At 48.3% G+C, this 24,638-nt stretch overlaps 1 protein-coding gene across 4 annotated transcripts in view; it reads right to left on the bottom strand.

The window, feature by feature from the left end:
* Positions 1-24,638, bottom strand: part of masp1 (MBL associated serine protease 1) — a 689,839-nt gene that overhangs the window by 96,467 nt on the left and 568,734 nt on the right. The window contains exon 11 of one of the 4 annotated variants that reach the window (XM_041208647.1): positions 790-1,350. The exons of the other annotated variants lie outside the window; for them this stretch is intronic. Within the exon in view, the coding sequence (XP_041064581.1) occupies positions 1,304-1,350 (47 nt within the window). The 3' untranslated portion in view covers positions 790-1,303. Of the gene's footprint in view, positions 1-789; positions 1,351-24,638 lie in introns of those variants that run through there. 4 annotated transcript variants of the gene reach the window in all.

Here is a 24,638-nt window from a genome sequence, read left to right as displayed (position 1 = left end):
TGTCAACTCTTTGAGAGTTGGAGTTGAGTAGTTTAAGAAACTGGTTTTGTTCTGTTTATACTGAATTGAAGAACTGATCATGAGGCTGGAATGAAGGGAAGGAGTGTGTAAGAGGGGAATGATGATTATGGGATTGTTGTATTTTGGGGATTGGGTAGGGGGATGCTTTAAGCCTTAATGGCCCTCTGTTCTTCCTTCTCTTTCTCCTCCTCCTCTCCTCTACTGCTCCCTCAGTGGTGATGTCTGGAGCAGATGACCAGAGGCCTCAGTCCTGTTCAGGGGGTTACTGCAGGGTTCTGGGCCCACCAGCTACCTCCTCCTCCTGCAGCCCCCACTAGCACAACCCAGGCAGTGGAACCGTTGCTTGAAGACACCTAGTCAATGATTTTCCTGCTAGCATCATGGATCTGGTTGTTGGTCTGCCCAGCAGCGACGCTTATGTTTCTGACTGGAGCCACGAGCCACATCCTTAAGGACTAGGCCATGTCACCCAGTGGCCAGCCTGAGGTTGGGCAGTCTAACTGGGATAAAGATGACACAGGGGATTAGTGCAGCATGAAAGGATGATGATTGCTGTCTGGATAGCGGGCACAGACCTGGATGGTTCCATCTGGCTGAAAACTAGCTACATGTTGAGAGAGTGAAATTGCTCCCAATTGATAAAGATGCCAGATTCCTTATTGGGGCAGGTAAAGCACAGATCGTTTCATCTGAGACATCCTGCCATACAGGCAAAGCTGGGTGCTCTCTGTTCCTGTTTCGCTTTATGTGTGGGCAAGAGATGTCGATGTTCCTCCTGGTGCAGGGATCCTAACTGATACAGTGGGAAATGGAGAACTGAGAGAGTCATTTACATTATCTGTTAGACCCTGCGGGGAGTCTGTGGCAAAAGGGTTAAGAGTCACAGTGACCTGGCTACAGGCAGTGCTGTCTGTCCCCGGGTGCAAGGCTCGAGTTATGACATTGCTCATTGACTTACAGTGTGCTCTGCTGGGGATCTGCCCTTGTACATGCTGCCCTTCACCTCTAACTCCACTCCACTTTGAGCAGGTCTTTCCTGTTCTGCCGCTTTCTGCTCTGCTTCGCTCCACCACCAACTCCTCCCCCAGCCCTGGCCCAGCTCCAGAAGACCACCCGTGAGAAACAACACCAGCAAAATTACAAAGGGAACTTCCAAAAGTCCAAAAGCAAACCAAGAAATACCCAGAAATTAACCGGCAGCCTGAAATAACAAACCAGCAACTAACCTGGAGGTCCTGGATGATCCCTTTAACTAGCACTGGTGAGGGGTCCATCCTGCCGGTTAGCGACAGCTGTTGTTGGGCGAGGTCAGCAGAATCAGAAAGGGTCCTGCAAGAAGCACAGGACCCCAGTTTAAATTACATTCAACCTTTCAAATATTCTGGCCCATTGCTACTTAAGGCCAGAAATGAACACATTTCCTGGCCAATGTAAACCAGCAAACGTAATCAGAGCTCGAGATCTGAATACCGTACCCCAATACTGTCCACGACCCCGACACTAAACCCCAATACTGTACACCACCCTGACACCGAACCCTAATACAGTCCACCACCCCGACACTGAACCCCGATACTGTACACCACCCTGACACTGAACCCCAATCCTGTCCACCACCCCGACACCGAACCCCGATACTGTACACCACCCCGACACTGAACCGCGATACTGTACACCACCCCAACACTGAACCCCGATACTGTACACCACCACGACATTGAACCCCGATACTGTACACCACCCCAACACCGAATCCCAATACTGTACACCATCCCGACACTGAACCCCGATACTGTACACCACCCTGACATCGAACTTCAATACTGTACACCACCACAACACTGACACTCAATACTGTACACCACCCCGACACCGAACCCCGATACTGTACACCACCCCGACACTGAACCCCGATACTGTACACCACCCTGACATCGAACTTCAATACTGTACACAACCACAACACCGACCCCCAATACTGTACACCACCCCAACACTGAACCCCGATACTGTACACCAGCCCGATACCAAACCTCAATACTGTACACCACAACACCGACCCCCAATACTGTACACCACCCCGACACTGAACCCCGATACTGTACACCACCCAGACACTGAACCCCGATACTGTACACCACCCTGACATCGAACTTCAATACTGTACACCACAACACCGACACCCAATACTGTACACCACCCCGACACCGAACCCCGATACTGTACACCACCCGGACACCGAACCTCAATACTGTACACCACCACAACACCGACCCCCAATACTGTACACCACCCCAACACTGAACCCCGATACTGTACACCAGCCCGACACCGAACCTCAATACTGTACACCACAACACCGACCCCCAATACTGTACAGCACCCCGACACTGAACCCCGATACTGTACACCACCCCAACATTTAACCCCGATACTGTGCACGACTCCGGTGCTGCACACCGATATTGTACGTCACCCCGATACTGTAGACCACCCCGACACTGAACCCTGATCCTGTACACCACCTCGACACTGAACCCCGATACTGTACACCAGCCTGACACCGAACCTCAATACTGTACACCACCACAACACCGACCCCCAATACTGTACACCACCCCAACACTGAACCCCGATACTGTACACCAGCCCGACACCGAACCTCAATACTGTACACCACAACACCGACCCCCGATACTGTACACCATCCCAACATTTAACCCCGATACTGTGCACCACTCCGGTTCTGCACACCGATATTGTACGTCACCCCGATACTGTAGACCACTCCGACACTGAACCCTGATCCTGTACACCACCCCGACACTGAACCCCGATACTGTACATCACCCAACATTGAACCCCGATGCTGTAGACCAGACCAATACCGAACCACGATACTGTACACCACACTGACACAAACCCCAATACGGCACACCACCCCAACAATGAACCCAGATACTGTACACCACCCCAACAATGAACCCCGATACTGTACACCACCCCTACACCGAACCCCGATACTGTACACCACCCCGACATTGAACCTCGATACTGTATACCACCCCGACACTGAACCCCAATACTGTACCCCACCCCAACACTGAACACCGATTCTGTACAACACCCCAACATTTAACCCCGATGCTGTGCACCACTCAGGTACTGAACCCCGATACTGTACACCACCCAACATTGAACCTCGATGCTGTAGACCGGACCGATACCGAACCACGATACTGTACACCACACTGACACAAACCCCAATATGGTACACCACCCCAACAATGAGCCCCGATACTGTACACCACCCCAACAAGGAACCCCGATACTGTACACCACCCCGACACCGAACCCTGATACTGTACACCACCCCAACATTGAACCTCGATACTGTATACCACCCCGACACTGAACCCCGATACTGTACACCACCCCGACATTGAACCTCGATACTGTACACCACCCGACAACGTACGCTGATATGGTACACCACCCCGATACTGAACCCCGATACTGTACAACACCCCAACATTTAACCCCGATACTGTACAACACCCCAACACTGAACCTCGATACTGTACACCACCCTGACACTGAACCTCGATACTGTACACCACCCCAACACTGAACCCTGATACTGTACACCACCCCAACAATGAACCCCAATACTGTACACTGCCCCGACACTGAACCCTGATACTGTACACCACCCCGACACTGAACCCCAATACTGTACACTGCCCCGACACTGAACCCTGATACTGTACACCACCCCGACACCGAACCTCAATACTGTACACCACCAAAACAACGAACCCCAATACTGTACACCACCCCGACACTGAACCCTGATACTGTACACTGCCCGACACAGTACCCCAATACTGTACACCACCCTAACACTGAACCCTGATACTGTACACCACCCCGATACTGTACACCAGCCCGATACTGAACCCTGATCCTGTACACCACCCCGACACTGAACCCCGATACTGTACACCATCCAACATTGAACCCCGATGCTGTACACCAGACCGATACCGAACCGCGATACTGTATACTACACTGACACAAACCCCAATACTGTACACCACCCTGACACCGAACCCCAATACTGTACACCACCCCGATACTGAGCCCCAATACTGTACACCATCCCAACACTGAACCCCGATATTGTACACCACCCCGACGCTGAACCCCGATACTGTACACCGTCCCGCGCTGAACCCCAATTCTGAACACTGTCCCGATACTGTACACCACCCCGTTACTGAACCCCAATACTGTACACCACCCCAATACTGTACACCTCCCCGTTACTGAACCCCAATACTGTACACCACCCCGATACTGTACAGCACCCCAACGCTGAACCCGATACTGTACACCACCCGACACAACCCCGATACTGTACACCACCCGACACTGAACCCCGATACTGTACACTACCCCAATACTGAGCCCCAATATTGTATACCACCCCAATACCGAGCCCCAATACTGTACACTACCCCGATACTGAACTCCAATATTGTACACCATTCTGATTGATGAATCCTAATAGTTTCCGCCTATCCTATTACTGAATCTCGATACTGTACTTCATTGAGATTAGTGAACAAGGCCGAGGGAAGGGGGTGGTGGTGTCTGAAGTTAGAAGGGAGCTTCAGATGGAGGAGCCAGCACCCCCTCCACTCCCCTTCCTGTCCATGGCCTAAACCCAATTATTTTTGGGCTTCACCCACACCCTGAACTCCTCCCGCCAGCCTAAAAATTGAGGCTGTGTGTGAAATGGCTCTTGTGTGGTCAATAATTGGCCACTTAAGGGCCTCTGTTGGGGCAAAAGTGGGCTGACTGGGCATTGCCTTCTCCAGCATAAATCACTGAGAGGTTGGAAAGGGTGGGAACCCAGCAGGAAGCCCACTCGTGTTATTTCACACTCACCTCCCCAGCCTCCAAACCCACTGGAGGAGGAATGTAAAATTCAGGTGCAGTAGTTGACTTGCATGGAAATGCCTGTATTGTTTTGGTAAAATTATCTATCAGCACCGAGCAGAATTTATTGCCCTTCTTCGAGGTGGGGAGTGGCTGTATAAAATCTATCTGAGTGCACGGCCAAGAGCCATCAACTCATAAAGTGTGTCCAATAGGCACCTTCCTTTTGTGTGGGTCTGGATTGTTTGCAGCACAGACTAACTTAAACTGTGCACACAGTATTCCAGGTGGGATATAGCAAAGCAATTCACAATTGCAGCATAACTTCTTTATCCTTGTACCCCAAAAATCCCCTTGCAATAAATGCCAACATATCACTTGACTTCCTAATTGCTGTACCTGGACGCTCACTTTCTGGGCAGAGTTTTACAACAACGAGATTTTACGGCATTTTACCGGATTTTATGTTCCCACTGTCGTCAATGGGGTTTAGAATGTCCCGCCGCATTTTACAGCCCCATCCCTGCCGAAACAGGCCATAACATTCTGCCCTCTGAGTTCTTTGTACGAATACACCCAAGTCACTCTGAACAACAACATTCAAAAGTTTCATATTTTTAAAAAACCTCACACTGTGAGGCCAACCTCACTGTGAATAACCTCACACCTCCCCATATTAATTTAACCTGCATATCCCTCTCTGCAGCCTCTTTGTGTCCTTCTCACAGCTTCTCACCTAGCTTGATACTATCAACAAACTTAGATATATTGTAAAAAGAATATCATTCTTTCAATATTACTGCGGGATACAGTGAAACAGGCTTGTAGATGCTCTGTGTATATTGTGTGTGTGTGTGTGTGTGTGTGACTAATTTAATTAGGCTGAAGACGGTCAGGCTGCAAGGTTTAAATCATCAAAGGATTAGGTGTAAAGCAGGCATTTTGAAGGGGAGATGAGTGAACTAAGATGGGATAGCAGTAGATACAGCATGAATAGAAATTTGCATCAGGAGATAACTTTCAAAAGACAATTAAGAACATAAGGAAAGATTGAAAGTTGTCTGGGTGTGTGACCATCTGAGATTTTGAACAGTGTGTTGTGCAAGCTCAGTCCAGTAAAGGAAGCAGATTCTAGCTACTCAAGAGAAGTATCTGGTTGGTCCAGAAAGCAAGATTTGGTTACAAGCTTTTGGATTTCCATTGTCAAGTAAGAGGGAGAGAGAAGCTTGTGAAATATCTCCTTTATAGCAACAGTGGGTGCCTTGCTGTAATATTACTGGATGTTTTATAGATTAAGAATTTATAGGGACTGTTGCCTGGAAAAGGGTGTTTATTTGTGAGTCTAGCTAAATAGAAATCTTTTGGGAAATGGTATAAGACTAAATTTAACTGTGTAACCTTGTGTGTTTAAGTTTTCTTTTCTTTGGTTAATAAATGCTTTACCTTAATATTTAAATCTCCAAAAGTGGTAGTGGAATCTTAACTTCTGACTCCAGTACACATACCTTCTCATAATAAAAATACAAATTACAAATCGTTGTGATAGCTTGGCCAAGTTTCCCTTTGGGATTTGGTCAGCCCGACAATTACCACCTGCCACATCATAACAACATTACTCTCTGTCTCTTTGTCTAAGTCATTAATATAGATTATAAGTAGCTGAGGCCCCAGCACTGACCCTTGTGGCACTCCACTAGTTCTGTTTTCTCATATTTCTTGAATAGCGGAGTCACATTTACCAACTGCTAATCAGCTGTGATGGTTTTAGAATCTGGGCAATGTTGGAAGATCACAACCAGTGCATTCACTATCTCTTCAGCTATCTCTTTTAGAACCCTAGGATGTCGGCTATCAGGTTGTGGGGATTTGTCAGTTTTTAGTCCCTTAGTTTCTCCAATACTTTGTCTCTGCTCATATTAATTACCGTAAGGTGCTCACTCTCATTAGACCGATGAATGCTCTCTATATTTGGTATGTAATTTGTACCTCCTGCTGTGAAGATAGGTACAAAATATTTGTTTAGCCTTTCTGCTGGCTCATCATTCTCATTAATATTTCCCCGTCTGTGCCTCTAGACCCCACAAACATCAGTTACTCCTTTTTCTATACTTTTAAAAGCCTTTACAATCTGTTTTTTATATTCCTGGTTAGTTTACTATCACATTTAAAAGCTTTTACAATCTGTTTTTTATATTCCTGGCTAGTTTACTATCACATTCTCTCCCTTTTTATCAACGTTTTGGTAACACTTTTCAGGTTTTGGGATCAGTTCCAATCCCCAGGCTTCCTATGACCCTCGGCAACACTTTAAGCCTCTTAATCTAATAGAATCCTCAACATCCCCAGAAAACCACAGATGGATCAGTCTTCCCATGGAGGCTTTGTTTCTCAATGGAATATATTTTTATTAACAATTTTGAATTTCTTCTTAAATACATCCCACTGAGAACCTACCCCCACATTTGATGCTCGATTTTCACAATCAACATGAGCTGACATGCCCCTCAGACTAATGCAACTGCTGTGTTTAAGTTTAATTCTATTGCTAAGGATTGAAATGTGTTACTTTTTAACTGAATGTGAAATGTTCTCATATATTGATCACAATGGGAACGTTGACTAGAGATAAAGAATGAAAAGGGTGCAATAACATTGATCGGTGTAATATGCAGACTACCAACTAGTGGAAGGGAAGTAAAGAAACAAATTTGCAAAGAAATTACAGAGAGGTGCAAGAGTTATAGAGTTATCATAATGTTATAAAATTCAGTTATCCAAATATAGATTAGGGGCAGAATTTTGCCCTTCGTGGGCGGGGTTGGTGCCCACAATTGGCACTGCACCGCGATTTCACACTGGCAGGCCAATTAAGGCCTGCCCAGCCTGAAACATGAGCAGCAGCGCTGAGTGGGCGTTGTGGGGGGGAGTGTGAGGCAGCTGACTGCAGACATTGCACATGTGCGTGAGTGAACATTGCACAATCTCCCTAAGGTACGGAGCTGCCCCAGGGAGAGGAAGAGATATAAAAATATTAAAAAATAAAAATGTAAAAAAAAAGTCCCCCATGTGATTCTGTCACATGAACAGGAACATGTTTTTTAACTTAAAATTAAAATTTTAAATTTATTTTTATTTGCTTTTGGAAAACTTATCCCACCTGTGGACAAGGTTTCCAAAAAATGCAAAGGCTGCTTGGTCTTTCCATCTGCCAACCATTGGGTTGGACGAGCAGCGAAAAATTTACATTAATTGATAACTTAATAGCCTTAACAGGTCTTTTAATTGTGGGCAGACGCGCTGCTGACTCCGGCGTGTGCCCGCTGACCGAACTATCGCGTGACTGTGCATTGACGGCAGCATCTTGGCCCACATCAACGCACATCATTTCATGCTTGAGGGGGTCAGGCGCGCACCTGTCTGCCGAGCAAAAATTTCTGCCCTAGGATAGGAATAGTGCAAAGGGGCAAGAGGGGTGAGAGTTCCTTTAATGTGTTCAAGGTAATTTTCTGCAGCAGTGGGCATGGTTGGACATGGTTCTGGGGAATGAGTTGGCCCAAGTAGATCAAATATCAGTGGGAGAGCCTCTAGGGGACAGTGATCATTGTATCATAAAGTTTAGGTTAATCATGGAAAAGGACAGGGAACAATCCTGAGCAGGGATAATTAATTGGGGGAAAGCCAACTTCAATGGGCTGAGTGTGCATCTGAGTCGAGTGAGTTAGAATCAAATGTTGGCAGAAAAGACGGTGGCTGAACAATGGGCCACCTTGAAAGAAAAAGTAATGCAGGAAATGTCAAGGTATATTTCCTTGAAGGGGAAAGGTAGGACAAATAAATCCAAAGCGCCCTGGGGATGAGGAGGGAGATAGAGGTGAAGATGAAAATGAAGAAGTGCATGTACAACAGACGTCAGGTAGAAAATACAATGGAGAATCAGGCTGAATATAGAAGGACCAAAGGGGAAGTGAAGAAACTTATCAGAAAAGCAAGGAGAGAGCAAGAAAAGAGGCTGGCAGTGAACATAAAAGGAATCCCAAAGTCTTCTATAAGCATGTAAATAACAACAGGGTGGTATGAGAAAGATTGGGGCTGATTAAGGATAAAAAAGAGGGCTTGCATGTGGAGGCAGGATAAATAGCGGAGGTATTAAATGAGTACTTTGCATCTGTCTTTACAAAGGAAGAAGATGCTACCCAGACTGAGGTAAGAGAGGAGGTAACTGGTACACTGGAAGAATTTACAATTGAGAAGGAGGATGTGTTGGAAAGGCTATCTTTACTTAAAATATATAAGGTACCAGGACTGGATGAGATGCATCCAAGGGTACTGAGGGAAGTGAGAGTGGAAATTGCAGAAGCACTAGCAATAATCTCCCAGTCTTCCTTAGACACAGGGCAGGTGCCAGAGGACTGGAGAATTGTGAATGTTACACCCTTGTTCAAAAAGGAGTGTAAGGACAAAGCCGGCAACTGCAGACCAGTCAGTTTGACTTCGGTGGTAGGGAAACTTGTGGAAACTATAGTACGGGATAAAAATCAATAATCTCTTAGACAGATGCAGCATAATTAAGGAATGGATTCATTGAGAGAAAATCATGTTTAGTTAGTCCTCATCTGGAGTACTGTGTCCAGTTCTGGGCTCCATACTTGAGGAAGGATGCAAAGGCATTGGAGAGAGTACAGAGGAGATTCACAAGAAGCTTTGAGGATAGAATGGAGAGTTTGGGACTGTTTTTCTTGGAGAAAACAAGGCTGAGAGGAGACTTGATCGAGGTATTCAAGATCCTGAGGGGTGTGGACAAGGTAAATAGTGAGAAACTGTTCCTACTCAAGAGAGCATCAAGAACTAGAGGGCACAGATTCAAAATAGTTGACAAAAGGAGTAATTGTGATGTGAGGAAAAGATTTTTCACCCAGAGGGTGGCTGAAGTCTGGAACAAACTTCCTGAAAGGGTGGTTGGAGGCAGGTTCGATCGAGGTTTTCAAAAGGTAATTGGTTTGCTCCCTGAAAAGAGGTACAAGGTTAGAGGGGTAAGGCAGAGGAGTGGGACTAGGTGGAATGCTCTTTCAGAGAGCCAGTGTAGACTTGATGGGCTGAATGGTCTCTTTCTGCCCTGTAGAGATACTGGGATTCTGTGGGTCATTGCGACTGTGAGATTATGAAATAACACTGAATACACTAGGATAACACAGGAATAACACAAACCCTTCCTCCCTTATTTGCTTCCAAGACATTTTCTAGCAAACTGACTTGAATGCATTCGATGAACTTCCAAACTACATACACCAATAAGATTAGCCAAATCTAAATCAAGGTTCAGGTGCATGGCAATTATTGCAGCTAGTGGTCAGTCTGTGAACTATATTTCAGTCAATGGTCAATCAGTGCAACGGTATTTCAGTCAGTGGTCAGTCTGTGAACTGTATTTCAGACAATGGTCAATCAGTGGAACAGTATTTCAGTCAATGGCCAGTCTGTGAACAGTATTTCAGTCAGTGGTCAATCCATGGAACAGTATTTCAGTCAGTGGTCAGTCTGTGAACAGTATTTCAGCCAATGGTCAGTCTGTGAACACTATTTCAGCCAACGGTCAGTCTGTGAACACTGTTTTAGTCAGTGGTCAGTCTGTGGACAGTATTTCAGTCAATGGTCAGTCTGTGAACAATATTTCAGTCAGTGGTCAATCAGTGGAACAGTATTTCAGTCAATGGTCGATCAGTGGAACAGTATTTCAGTCAGTGGTCAATCAGTGGAACAGTATTTCAGTAATTGGTCAGTTTGTGAATAGTATTTCAGTCAATGGTCAGTCTGTGAACAATATTTCAGTCAGTGGTCAATCAGTGGAACAGTATTTCAGTCAATGGTCAGTCTGTGAACAATATTTCAGTCAGTGGTCAATCAGTGGAATAGTATTTCAGTCAATGGTCAGTCTGTGAACAATATTTCAGTCAGTGGTCAATCAGTGGAACAGTATGTCAGTCGATGGTCAGTCTGTGAACAATATTTCAGTCAGTGGTCAATCAGTGGAACAGTATTTCAGTCAATGGTCAGTCTGTGAACAATATTTTAGTCAGTTGTCAATCAGTGGAACAGTATTTCAGTCAATGGTCAGTCTGTGAACAATATTTCAGTCAGTGGTCAATCAGTGAAACAGTATTTCAGTCAATGGTCAGTCTGTGAACAGTATTTCAGTCAGTGGTCAATCAGTGGAACAGTATTTCAGTCAATCGTCAGTCTGTGAACAGTATTTCAGTCAGTGGTCAATCAGTGGAATGGTATTTCAGTCAGTAGTCAGTCTGTGGAAGTGTGGGGTGGTTTTAAGGGGTGATGGGTTACCCTGCCCATGAGATAAAAGTCAATCAGCACCTCATCGATGTGAAATCTGGCTGTCCCAGAGCAATAGTAAGTGGGGGGAAGCCTTAATAAGCCCTCAGGTACAGGAAGCACCACCCCAGAGAGCTGCCCACCAATCTGACTCACTGGCATCTCTGTAGTCCCAGCAGTGCCAGGAGAGAGTCGTGGCTGCTGCTGGGACTGTAAGCGGTGCCATAGAAGAAGAGAAGATGGATCCCAGACTTAGGAGGAGACCCTAGCCAGGTGAGGGGAGTGGGATAGGAGTCAGGTTAGAGAGGGACAAATGGGGCATGCCATCTTGACGGGTGTCCCCTATGGGCACAAGGGACCTCCAAAAGGAGGTATCCCACTTCCTGCCCACCTTTAGCCCATGTGGTGTAAGCTGCCGGGCTGGTCGCCTTCCTTTCCCAGCAGATGCAGAACAAGGCTCTTCAGGTGCCAATTCATCGTCCACTTAGGGGCCTCAATGAGCCTAAGGGCGCGTGAGCTGCCTGATGCCTTATTCCCATCCCCATAATACAGGGGCGTTTCTGGAATGGACAGGAAGTCAAACCACTTTACTTTATGTACCCCTGTCTTCAAATACCCTGGTGTGGTTGGGCCCCCATGGTGGGGGTGGGGGGGGGGTCATAAAATTCACCCCAGTATTTCAGTCAGCGGTCAAATAATTATATTTAATAGGTGCAGACTGAGAAAGACTACGAGGGGGATTCTAAGACAGGATTATAATACATGTTCATAAAAGCAGAAAGTGTGGTGAATAAGGTTGTGAGCTACAAGCACAAATAGCCATGCAGCTATAACAGAAATATTTCTTAACAATGGTGAAGTCTGGGCACTTAATATTCAAGGTTATGAAATGTTAAGAAGATTGGGAAGGAACAAAGAGAGGTGGGTCTGGCAGTATTGCTCAGCATTGGAAAGATAGAGATAGGCCTCCAGTAGTGTGTGAGAGAGAGAGAGAGAGAGGAGAAAATCTGCAGGTAAATCACCAAGGTGTGTCAGATCTATATAGTGGTGATGCTGGGAGGCTTAATTACCCAAATACTGACTGGGATGATGATAGAGTAAAGGGAAAGGAGAGGGAGGAATTTCTGAAATGTGTACGGGAGAACTTCCTCGACCAGTATTCTCTCAGTCCAAGCAGGAAGGAGCCATTGCTCGATCAGCTGTTGGGGGAATGAGGTGGGACAAGTAACCCAAGACCTGAATTTTAGGTTTCCCCGCCACTCCAGTGGGTTTGTAGAGGGGTGTGAGCATGAAATTCCTCGGATGAGCTTCCCGCTGGGTTCCAGCCCACCCTGATCTCTCTGCAATTTTACGCTGGGGCAGGCGAGACCTTGAACAGGCCGCCTGCCCTTACCCCAATTAAGGCCATTAAGTAGCCAATTATTGACCACGTAAGGGTCGTTTCCTGCCCAGCCTCCATTTTTAGGCTGGCGGGAGGAGTTCCAGGGTATGGGGGAAGCCTGAAAATAATTGGGTTTGGGCCTCAGGTGAGGTGGGGGGAGGGGCGCCTCCATCAGAAGCCCCCTTTTGACTTCAAGCATGCCCCCCTTAAAATTCGGTAATCACAGGACCTCACCTGCCAGCCTCCTCCCCTTGGCCTTTCCACCGGCACCCCAATCCCTCTCTTCCACTTCCCCAGGCCTCACCTACCCTCCCCACCCTGAGACCCCCAAAACTTACCTGTTCCTGCAATCCTGGGATTTAGGCTCCAGGGACTGCTAGAGTTCCAGTTCTGTCCACTGCAGCCCCTGGCACTGCAGGGACTAGAGAGCAGCTGGCCAATCAGATTGACTGACAGCTCTCTAAGGCGGGACTTCCTCCCCACTGTTGGGGGCGGAGGTCCCACCCGCAGCCAATTAACACGCATCGGCGTATGAAATGGCTGCGGGGCAGACAGTGTCGGGGGCGGTGTGTTCCCTGCCAACTCTTCAGACAGTGAGAAGAGAAACCCCACTATCCTAAAAATCCTGGCCCAAGTGTTTGTGGGGAAATACTTGGGTAAGAGTGACCATTGTATCATAAGGGCTAGATTGGCCATCCTGTTCCTTAGAAACACTGATACAAAGTACTCATTAAATATTCTAGCCTTGCCCTACATTTTTGTGCCCTCTTTGTCCCTAATAGGATACACCACACCTCTCGACACCTGTTCACCACCTGGTAGGAGACAGAATGGAATAATCTGAAGTGGGACATCCAGTAGAGATTGGAAGAGAGCGAACTTCAGTGAGATGAAAGGGGATCTAGCCAGGGTAAAATGGAACCAGGGATGAACAGGGAAAATTGTAATGGAACAATGGGTGATCTTTAAGGAGGAGATGTTTCCAGCGCAGGCTAGGTACATTTTAACAAGAATGAACAGCCAGAGAACAAAAGCCAGATCACTTTGGATGATGAGCGAGATGGAGATTAAGATGAAACAAAAAAACAGGGTGTACAATCGATGCCAGGTGAATTCTTCTAGTGAAAACCAGGCCAATTGTAATAGGCTGAGAGGGGAAATGTGAAGGAAATAAGGCTGACAAAGAGGGAGTATCAGAATAGAATGGCTGTCAATGTTTAAGGGAACCCAAAAATCTTCCAATGGTATGTAAATAGTAAGCAGATGGTAAGAGGCAGAGTGGGTCCTATTAGGGACAAACAGGGTGATATATGCTTCGGGGCAGAGGGCAAGGCTAGAATACTTCATTAAGTACGAACTAGAAGGTCTGGCCATACTGAGAGTGGATAAGTCACCTGGTCCAGATGGTTTGCAGCCTTGGTGGCTAAAGCAAGTGGTGTTGGAGATAGTGGAAGAGGGTCAAAATCTTCCAATCTTCCCTAGATATGGTGGAGATGCCAGAAGGTTGGAGAGTGGCAAATGTAACACTCTTATTCAAGAAAGGGTGGAAGGGCATTCGCAGTAACTAAAGGCTGGTTAGTTTGACATCAATGCTAGTAAGGTTTTAGAAACAATAATCAAAGGGAAAAAAAGCTCTTGGAGAGTTTTGAGTTAATTAATGAGAGCCAGCAATGGATTTGGAAATGGCAGACTGTACTTGACCAATCTGATTAGACTTTTTGATGAAGGAGAAGGTTGATGAAGGAAATGCACTGGATGTTGTCTGTATGGATTTTAGGAAAGTGACAAAGTGCCACATAAAAGGCTGGTTAACAAGATTGAAGCTCATAGAATAGGAAGGTCAGTATCTGCTTGGATAAAAAATTGGTTTAAGGACAGGAGGTACTGAGCTGTGGTAAAGGTGGAGAGTGGCAGACAGTGGCATCCCCCAAGGGTCAGTGCTGGGACCACTGCTTATTCTGAAGTATATAAATGACTTGGATCTTGAAATAACAGTAAAATTTCAAAATTAGCTGATGATAGCAAACTTAGCTGTGTGGCTGACAGTGAGGGTGACACCAGTTGACTGCAACAAAACATAGATAGGCTGGCAGAATGGGCAGACAAGTAGCAGATAGAATTTAATACAGAGAAGTGTGAGGTGATGCGTTTTGGCAGAAGGAATAGGGAGAGACAATATAACTTACTGGAACAGTTCTAAAGAGTGTGCAGGCACAGGGGGACTGTGCATAGATCTTTGAAGGTGGCAGGACATGTTGAGAGAGCAGTTAGCAAAGCACATGGGATCCTGGGATTCATAATTAGAGGTATTGAGTACAAAAAGCAGGGACGTTATGCTGAACCTTTATAAAGCTCTGGTTAGGTCACAACTAGAGTTTCGTGTCCAGTTCTGGTCACCATACTTTAGGAAGGATGTGAGGGTCCTTGAGAAGGTGCAGAGGAGATTTACCAGAATAGTTTCAGGGATGAGGGATTTTAGCTACAAGGTTAGGTTTGGAGAAGCTGGGGTTGTTCTCCTTGGAACAAAGGAGATTGAGGGGAGATCTGATCGAGGTGTGTAAGATTATGAAAGGTCAGATAAGGTAGAGGAAGAAACATTATTCCCTTTAGCTGATGTTACAAGAACTAGGGGGCACAGAATTAAGATTTTGGGCAAGAGATTCAGGGGGAACATGAGGAGGAACTTTTTCATGCAGTGTGTAGTAATGACCTGGAACCCTTTACTATGGAAGTAATTAATTCAAAAGTGAAATTGGATGGGCACTAGAGTGTAATCAGCTTGCAGGGGTTACAGGGAAAGCATGAGGGAATGGGACAGATGTGAATGCTCTACAGAGAGCTAGCATGGAATCAATGGGCTGAATAGCTTCCTTCTGTGCTGTAACGGTTGGAATTTAATTCAGGTGATGGGGCTGTTGCTTGCTGGGAAAGCTCATTGTATTCAGTCCCATCAGGCACATAAAAGGCGCTATTGGTCCTTCCTAGGGATTAACAACCCGACAGCCAGTCAGAGGACAGCTGCTCTGTATTGCGGGTAGCACCATTAGGAGTGGTCACTGATGCTAATAACATACCCACCCAGGATCAGTTGGGTCCCGAGGCCAAAGGTGAATGAGGGCAGGATTTGGGGGATGGATGGGGGTCGGTGTGGAAGAGGGGGATGGGGGTGCCAGGGTGTGTGAGAGGGGGATGGGGTTGCAGGGTGGGAGTTGGGGGAATGGGGGTCAGAGTGTAGGCGTTGTGGGGGGATGGGGGGATCGGAGGGTGTGGGTTGAGGGGGCGATGGGTTCAGAGGGTGGGGGTTGAGGGGGGATGGGGTTGCAGGTTGGGTTTGGGGTATGGGGGTCACACTGTGGGGGTTGAGGGGGGATAGAGTTCAGAGGGTGGGGGTTGGGGGAGGATGGGGGGTTGGAGGGTGGGGGTTGGGGGAGGATGGGGGTTGGAATGTGGGTGTTGGGGGATGAGGGTCAGAGGGTGGGGGTTGAGGGAGGGATGGGAGTCGGAGGATAGGGGTTGGCGGAGGATGGGGGTCGGAGTGTAGGGGTTGGCGGAGGATGGGGGTCGGAGGGTAGGGGTTGGCGGAGGATGGGGGTCGGAGGGCGGGGGTTGGTGGACAATGGGGGTCAGAAGGTGGGGGTTGAGGGGAAGATGGGGGTCAGAGGGTGGGAGTTGAGGGGAAGATGGGGGTTGGAGGGTTGGGGTTGGGGGGGATGGGGTTCGGAGTGTAGGGGTTGGGGGAGGATGGGGGTCAGAGGGTAGGGGTTTGGGGGTGATGGGGGTCAGAGGGTGGGGGTTGAGGGAGGGATGGAAGTCGGAGGGTGGGGGTTGGGGGAGGATGGGAGTTGGAGGGTGGGGGTTGGGGGAGGTTGGGGGTCGGAGGGTGGGGGTTGGCGGAGGATGGGCGGTTGGAGGGTGGGGGTTGGGGGGGATGGAGGTCGGAGGGTGGGGGTTGGGGGAGGGATAGGAGTCAGAGGGTAGGTGTTGGGGGAGGATGGGGGTTGCAGGGTAGGGGTTGAGGGGGGATGGGGATCGGAGGGTGGGGGTTGGGGGAGGGATGGGAGTCAGAGGGTGGGTGTTGGGGGATGGATGGGAGTCAGAGAGTGGGGGTTGGGGGAGAATGGGGATCGCAGGGTAGGGGTTGGGGGAAGATGGGTTGCAGGGTGGGGGAGAGATGTGTTGGAGGCAGGTGCACGAGGTGGATTTCAGAGGCACCCCCCTTCCTGATACAGGATCTCTTGATCGGGAACTGAGTGCCAGGCAACGAGGGACCCCTGGGGAGTCTGCAAACAAACTTGGCCAGGCTTCGTTTTTCAGCTTTCCCGTTTGGTGACTTCCTGCCCGTCACTGGTTGATTATCGGTAGCGGGGTGGGATTAGCCCTTAATTGGGCACTAATTGCCCACTGGGGGGTGTCAATTTGCATCCAGGTGAGGGCAGTCCACAAGCCTTACCATCTTGAACCTAATCGGGTGGAGGGAGGATGCAGAGGGGTTCCCACCCCATACCTTCCCGTATGATTAACTGCCCCCCAACCTCCAAACTCACCACTGGGAGAAGGTATTAAATTCCATCCTATGACTGTATAATTCTGGGCATTGACTTTAGGAAGGATATCAATGTTATAAAGAAGGTGCATGGAGATTTACCAGGTTGAGGGACTTCAGTTATGTGGAGAAGTTGGGGTTTTCAGGAGGTTTGATCTCTGTTTCCAAAATTATAAGAGGTTTAGATGGAATAATTACTGTTTTCACGATCAGGCGGGTTGTTAACCAGAGGATACAGATTTCAAATAAGTGTCAATAAGCCCTGGGGGAGATGAGAAGAATTTACTTTTCCACAGAGAGATGCTGTAATCTGGAACAGGCTTCTGGAAGCAGATTCAACAGTAACTTTCAAAATTTGGATAAATTGAACGACTGTGTGAAAAGGAAACAGTTACAGGCCAAGGGGAGAAAGGATTAATTTCCAAAGAGTCAGTTCAGGCATGATAGATGAAGGACATTCAGCCAGTGCTGTAGAAAGATTAGTCAAAGTTAATGTAATATATATGGATTTTCAAAAGGTTTTTGATAAAGGTACAACATAGCAGATTCGTGACTAAGGCCGGGATTTTCCATTCCCGCTGGCGTCGGGCGTGTTTGGTGGCGTGAACAGACAATATGGCGAGGCCAAAAGTCGGCTTCACAACATCGTGAAACCAGTTTGCGATCATCCACTCCACCTGGTGATGGGCCGCATCCCCCACCATCCGATGTCGGGAACCTCATTGTAATACATCAGCCTATCTCTATAGGGCCAGCCTGCCGGAGTCCCCTCCCGCCCCCCGACCCCCCGCCGCGCTCCCCCCCAACCTCCACCACCAGCTGGATTGTCTGCCCACCTCGGTGGGAAAACACGCCGTTTTTCACAACAGATATATAAAGCTTGCACCTGTCCGGCTGCACTTCACTCGGGACTTCGAGGTTGATTTGCCTATTTTGCTTCAGGCAGCATTCGCAGTCATCAGTGCCAGGCTTCACACACAGCACCACATCTCTTTTAGGGGGTCTTACAGGCAGGTCTCTACCTACCAGATCAGCCGTATGAGGGCAGCTTTTCAACGGCTGCAGGGCTAGGGCTTGTTTGGGGAAAGGGTAGAAGTGGCCTCAGGCAAGGGGAGAGGCTGCAGGACAAGGGCTGTACAGGGGAAGGGAGGTATCCCAGGGTGTGTGAGGGGGCAAGTGGCCTCAAGATGGTGAGGGCTGAGGAGGCAGCCTCCAGAGGAGACGAGGCCAGATGGAGATGTGTGGGTGTGTGTGAGAGAGTGAGTGGTGACGTCCCTTGAGCTGGCAATGAGTGAAATGCCAGCGAATGTGCTATGGGCTTAAGTGTGTGAGTTTAGAGCGATGAGATGATTGCCTTACCCTAGCTGCATGGATAAGATCATTCATCCTCTACCTGCATTGCATGTCCAACCTCTTCTGTGCAGCATTGGCACTGACCACCGCTGCCACTGCCTTCCAAGCCAGAGTGGTAATGTTGTTGCCCCTCCTGCGGCCAGAGCAGGCTAGAGGACATCACAGCAGACCTCCATGGCATCCAAAAGGTGCTCAAGGGCTAAGATCTTCTTGCCTTTCAGGGCCGTGTCTTCTTTGCTGCAGCCCTGGGCTGGAAGCACTGAGCGCGGCTGTACCTTAAATGTGGTGCCTGGTGTGATGAAGCGGCAAAGTGACGGCCTGGAGTGACGAATCAGAGCCTGTCCGTCATCAAAGTGGCGTGTATCCTGGGAATGCTTAATTAATGCGGTGGGTTTGGGACCATACGCTTTGCGGCCGGCAGGTAAACCATTGTTTTACCCGGCTGCTACCGCATTTAGTGCAAATCGAGTGCAATTCCATCCTAAAGTCAGAACATGTGGAGTAACAGAACGGATAGCAAGCTGGTTACAAACAGAAAACAGAGCGAAGGGGTGAAAGGTAGCTACTCGGGTTGCTAAAAAGTGGGAAGTGGTTCCCATGATGATCAGTGCTGGGTCCACATCTGTTCACCATTTACATTAATGATTGAAAATCAGAAATACAATATCAACATTTTCAATGGCACCAAATTGGCAGATATAACTAATACAGAAGGAAGATTGAAAAAATACAGGAAGACATTAATTATTTTACAGAATGGGAATGCAATTGCAAATGAATTTCAATATTGATAATTGTGAGGTTTATGTTTGGGCTGTAAGAATAAGGTGGTCACATAATGGTTGGAAAATAAATGACTGATGGGGTGAGGAACAGAGAGATCTGGGGGCAAAGAGACACACATCATTAAAAATAGTGACTCAGTTAATAAAGCCATAAAACTGCAAACAAAACACTGGGAATCATTTCTAGAGAGAGATAGGATTGAAAAATAGAGAAATTATTTGAAACTTGTGTAGAACCTTGGTTAGAACACACTTGGAATTCTGTGAAAGGTTCAGCCTCCCTTTATAAAAGGGATATAGAGGGAGTGAAGAAGATTTAGTAAATACCAGAGCTGAGAGGTTATCCATATCAGCAAAGATAGAGAGGCTGCAGCTCTTTTTCTGGAAAAGACTGGAGGATGATCCAGAATCACTGAATGATAGAACATAGAAGGAGGTCATTCAGCCCATCAAGCCTGTGCCAGTTCTTTGGTGGAAATGTGAAATTAATTTCATTCCTCTGATTTTTCCTCAGGGCCCCTTAAAGATTTTGCTTCAAGTATTGTTCCAATTCTTCCTTCAGAGGAGGGTTGAGGATATCTCCAGGGCTGGAGAGGAACATGGAGTGGGAGGGGAAGGATCCAGTTAGCGTGGTGAACATGATCACTACTGACATAGGTAGGACTAAGAAAAATATTCTGCTGAGGGAATATGTGCAGCTTGGGGTGAAATTAAAAAAGAACCACAAAGATAACAGTCTCTAGACCAATACATGAGCCACAACCAAATTGGCATAGGGTAAGTAAGTTCAGAGTGGTTAATGCGCGGCTCAGAAATTGTGCAGGGGAAATGGGTTTTAATTCATGGGGCACTGGCACCAGCACTGAAGAAAGTGGGAGCTGTGCTGTTGGGATGGTCTACACCTGAACTGTGCTGGGACCAGCGTCCTGGTAAGTCATATAACTAGGGTGGTAGTGAGCGCTTTAAACTAAATAGTTGGGAGAGGGTTCACGTGAGGGGCGATTTGGAAAGTTAAAGAGAAGGACAAGGTGATGGTGCAGGGCAGTGAAATGGGGAATGGTAATCCTTATGTGACAGGAAGGGACAGGGTGTGTAAACATAAGAGAGCACCAGCAAATATGGTCAGTCAGGAGAAACAGTAAAAATGGATGTTCCCGCCCATGAGCAGCTCCTGACAGCAAGTAATCACTGGCTGGCCAATTAACTTGCTGGCCAACGTGAAATGTGCGCTGAGAGAGGCTCAGCACTGCCGGGGTGAAGGGGGTGGTGGGTGAGTGGTGGGACGAGGGCGGGCATTGGAATGATTGTAGCTGTTGACAGGGGGTTTAAAAGCAACTCTGTGAAGGCTGCTATGCATGGAGGAACTGTTTCAGAGTGGCGCTGTGATCTTTAAAGGGGCAGACAACTGGTGATATCCTGTGCAGGAAAGTGTGGCTGGGACACTAATGTCTTCTGGCCCTAGAACTTATGCCAGGTGTGTTGGAAATAGCTGTAGCCAATTGGCCCCCTGCTTTTTGGCTGACTGCGGGTTCTACTGGAGACCGTGAGTATATGTCAGCGCATATCGCTGCCACGCGGTGGAACAAGGAGGCCTGGATGGAGGGGTCATCTCTGATCAGCGGCCATGATGTAGTCAGAAGGACCTAGGATGCAGTGCAGTAGGGGGTTCAATGACCTCTGCGCTCTGCCAGGGTGAGTACTGAATCCCTATGTAACTGTGGAGAGATGTGTTTGTATGTGGCAGCACTTGCTGGGGCTCCTGAGTGTGAAGCCCCAAGCTACATTTGGCACATCTTCCTGTGCCCTTAAAGACTACATGTGCCTAGACAGGATGGCTGGCATGTATGGAAGGGCAAAATACCACAATGTGTTGGGCACCTAAACCTGTGACTTTGGGGTGTGTGGATGCAAAGTTCTGGGTTCTAATGAAAACACTTACAGGAGAAAAAGAGTCTCAGTGCACAAGAGCGAGGATGGATGGGCAGTGGTGTCCCTAACCTGTTGTTGCTAAGTCAGGAGAAGGAGCAGATCCTGGAGATGGCTTGTGGACATGGAGCCAGGTCCATTGGTCACAGAGAGGCAGGGGTTTCAGAGGAGGGTAAGAGGACCAGGAGGAGATTGGGGGAGGGTATGAGATATGTAAGACTGACATGTGAAATCCACTCATCCCCATTGTTCATCCACTCAGAGGTTTTTTCTCAGCCAGATGTCCATTCTGAGAAGCTACCAGAATGCGTGCGCTCTGAATTGTTAATACTACTCGAGACTTACACATGTATCCCCTCCCTCAGATGGAACATCCTCCAGTTCGCAGAAGGATCTGGAAGACCCTCCCCTGACATCAGAGGATGATCTACAGTCAGCTGCACCTTGCCACATCATCTCTCTGCACCATGCACCAGCGCAGATACCGGTACATCAATGGGCATGAGCATTCCAGAGCAGATGGTAGTGCACACTGCAAAAGGCACATCACATGCGCTTGAGGAACTGGCGGAGGCAGAGAGTGCCCAGGCGCTGACAGTCAGAGAATTATGGAGACCAGGACGATGCTGAGCCTGATGCAGATGATGAGCCTCTGGAGTCATCCATCAGGCGGCAAACACTAGTTGTCTAGTGGGATGCATGTGAAGAACTGTCAGAGATCCCTGAGGGTCTGCATGCCATGGTCTCTGTGATGGAGGAGTCCGTGCAGAGCATGGACACTGAATCGGCCCACAGTTCAGAACGCACAGTGGCGACTCTCATGGAAAGGCAGCTCCAGGAACTCAGTCAGGGGTTTCTGGAGTTGTGTCCAGACCTGTGACCCACACACTGGCAGTGACCTCAGCAGGGCAGTGCCAATGTGAGAGCTGTTTGAGGCACCTGGTGACTCTGCCAGCTGCCCGTCCATCAATGGTGAGCAGGGAGGTTCAAAGAAACCTGACAAAGCTGGACCAGCTGCAGCTCCTGGGGGCTCCTAATGATGGCAGCAGCTGCTATGCCCCTCTGCCAGTGATCATCACATCCAAGGAAACTGCAATAACTGAGGAGTGCCCAGCCATGGCGCTGGACTCTCCTGCCCAGTCGGGGCCCATACAGGCCCCGGTGACCAGAGTATGGCCGCCAAGGTCGCCAAGGCTGACGGGGCATCAGAGTCAGCCGCCTGCCTCCAGCACAGCTGCCAGCGAGGGGGAAGCACCAAGACGTGGCACTCGTAAACGGAAATCTAAATCACTCTGATCACAGAACGCGTTTCATGAGTGCATCATTACTCATTGATCCTTGTGACATGTTGTATGTAGCTGTCACAAATCACTATTAAAATGTGACATCATGTCAAATGGCCTTATTCTTTATGTAATAGACAGGGAGGAGGCCTGGAACTGGTGTGTAACACATTGACGGGGCTGCAAAGTGTATTTCAGATGGAGGGACAGGAGAGGATGGTGCCAGGAGAGTCTCATCAGCCCTGGGCAAAAAGGTGGCTGTCCGTTTGCGATCATTTGGACTCCTGGCTTTGGAATCCTAGTGGAAAGCCCTCAGAATCAGGACCTCCCAGGCTCCGGGAAGCATCCTCATTGCTGGATCTTGTTCATCACCCTGGGGCTGATCAGGCTCCTGCACAGACTCACTGCTGGATTCATCCTCTGTGGCTTCTGGAACAACACCACTCGTCTTCACCCTCTATAAGCTCTCCCCTTGAGGGAGCCAGATTGTGTAGGGCAGAGCAGACTACTACAGTAAGGGGGATGTATTCCGAATGATATTGCAGTGGCCCCCCTGAGTGGTCCAGGCAGCGGATCTCATTTTGAGTAGTTCTCTCAATGATTGCCCTTGTGGAGGGATGATTCCGGTTGTAGCTCTCCTCAGCTCCAGTCCCTGGCTGTCTGAGCGGTGTCACAGTGGATAGCCAGCAGCCAGCTACCCACCATGCTGGGCTATGAAGAGCCTTAACACCTGGGACTGACATAATATATACATTTCATAGCCGCTCCCAGGCTGGCTGGCACAAACCTGCAGGATCTGGTGCTGGTGGTCCCAGACAATCTAAACATTCAGAGAGTGGAGCCCCTTTCTATTCACAAAGACCCCCGGCTCACCTACAGGTGCATTGGTGGGCACATGTGTGTATTCAAGGGAATCCTGCTATTGCTGCAAAACCTCTGGCTCGCTCTGCCTGGCTGGCCTCGTCTGTCTTGTACTGAATGAAGGTGTTCACCCTTCGGAACAGGACATCTGACAGCAGTTTGATGCAGCTGTGCACTACAGATTTCAAAACTTAGCAGAGATCTCCCATTGACCCTTGGAGTGACTCTGAGACATAAAAGTTCAGGGCAACTGTGACCTTCAGAGCCACTGGCATTGGGTGGTCACCCACACGAGGCTATTTCAGGCCAATGATGTCACATGTTACGGTGACTGATTCTCTAGAGAGGTGGAACCTGCTTTGGCACTGCACCTCTGTCATGTCCAGGTAATTGGATTATAGCCTGTTTGCTCTATTGGCTCCTTCTCCTGACCCTTCTCCCTTGCAACGCCTGCTGCCCCTCAACCCCTTCTGGTTGTGCCTCTCGGTCCTGAGAGCAGACGGTTTTACAGTGCCTTCTCTCCCTTCTTGCCATCTCCTCCTCATCTGAGGAGATCCCTCCAGCAGAGTACACAATGCCCATGTCAAACTTTATGTTTGCCCAGGTTTGAACAATGAAGGGGCCTGTCTGCAGAAAACCTCTACAAAAATTTAAGGCTTCTGAAATTATCCAAATAAACAAAATGATTCCAAAAATGAATTATAATCCACACATTCACAACTCACTCTAATACTCCTAACTCCTCACCTCTCCATTTCTTCTGGGCCTTATATCATTTGTAAGAGCTATATTCTACAATAACGAGGAGCAGGGAAGAAGGGCCCTAGTGTAATTGATATTATTTGATATTAAGTATCTTCCAAAAGATTTAATTTAATTTAAAAGGGTAACAAATGGCAGGAGAGCTCAAAGCCATGGTGTGCTCCTCCTGCTCCATGTGGGAAGCCGGGCACATTGCCACTGCCCAGGGCCAGCATGTGGGCAGGAAGTGTCTCCAGCTGCAGCTCCTGGAAGCCTGGGTTTTGGAGCTGGAGTGGCAGCTGGGGACATTGTGGAGCATCCACGAGGCGGAGAGTATCATGGATGGCACATATAGAGAGGTGGTTACACCGCAGGCTAAGAGTCCACAGGCAGGAAGGGAATGGGTGACCACCAGGCAAAGCAAGAGGACTAGGCAGGCAGTGCAGGAATCTCCTGTGGCTATTCCCCTGCAAAAC

This window comes from Carcharodon carcharias, chromosome 2 (genome assembly GCF_017639515.1).
Source record: "Carcharodon carcharias isolate sCarCar2 chromosome 2, sCarCar2.pri, whole genome shotgun sequence".
Taxonomy (NCBI): domain Eukaryota; kingdom Metazoa; phylum Chordata; class Chondrichthyes; order Lamniformes; family Lamnidae; genus Carcharodon; species Carcharodon carcharias.
The sequence above is the reverse complement of the archived record's forward strand: the minus strand, read 5'-3'. Positions and strand labels throughout refer to the sequence as shown.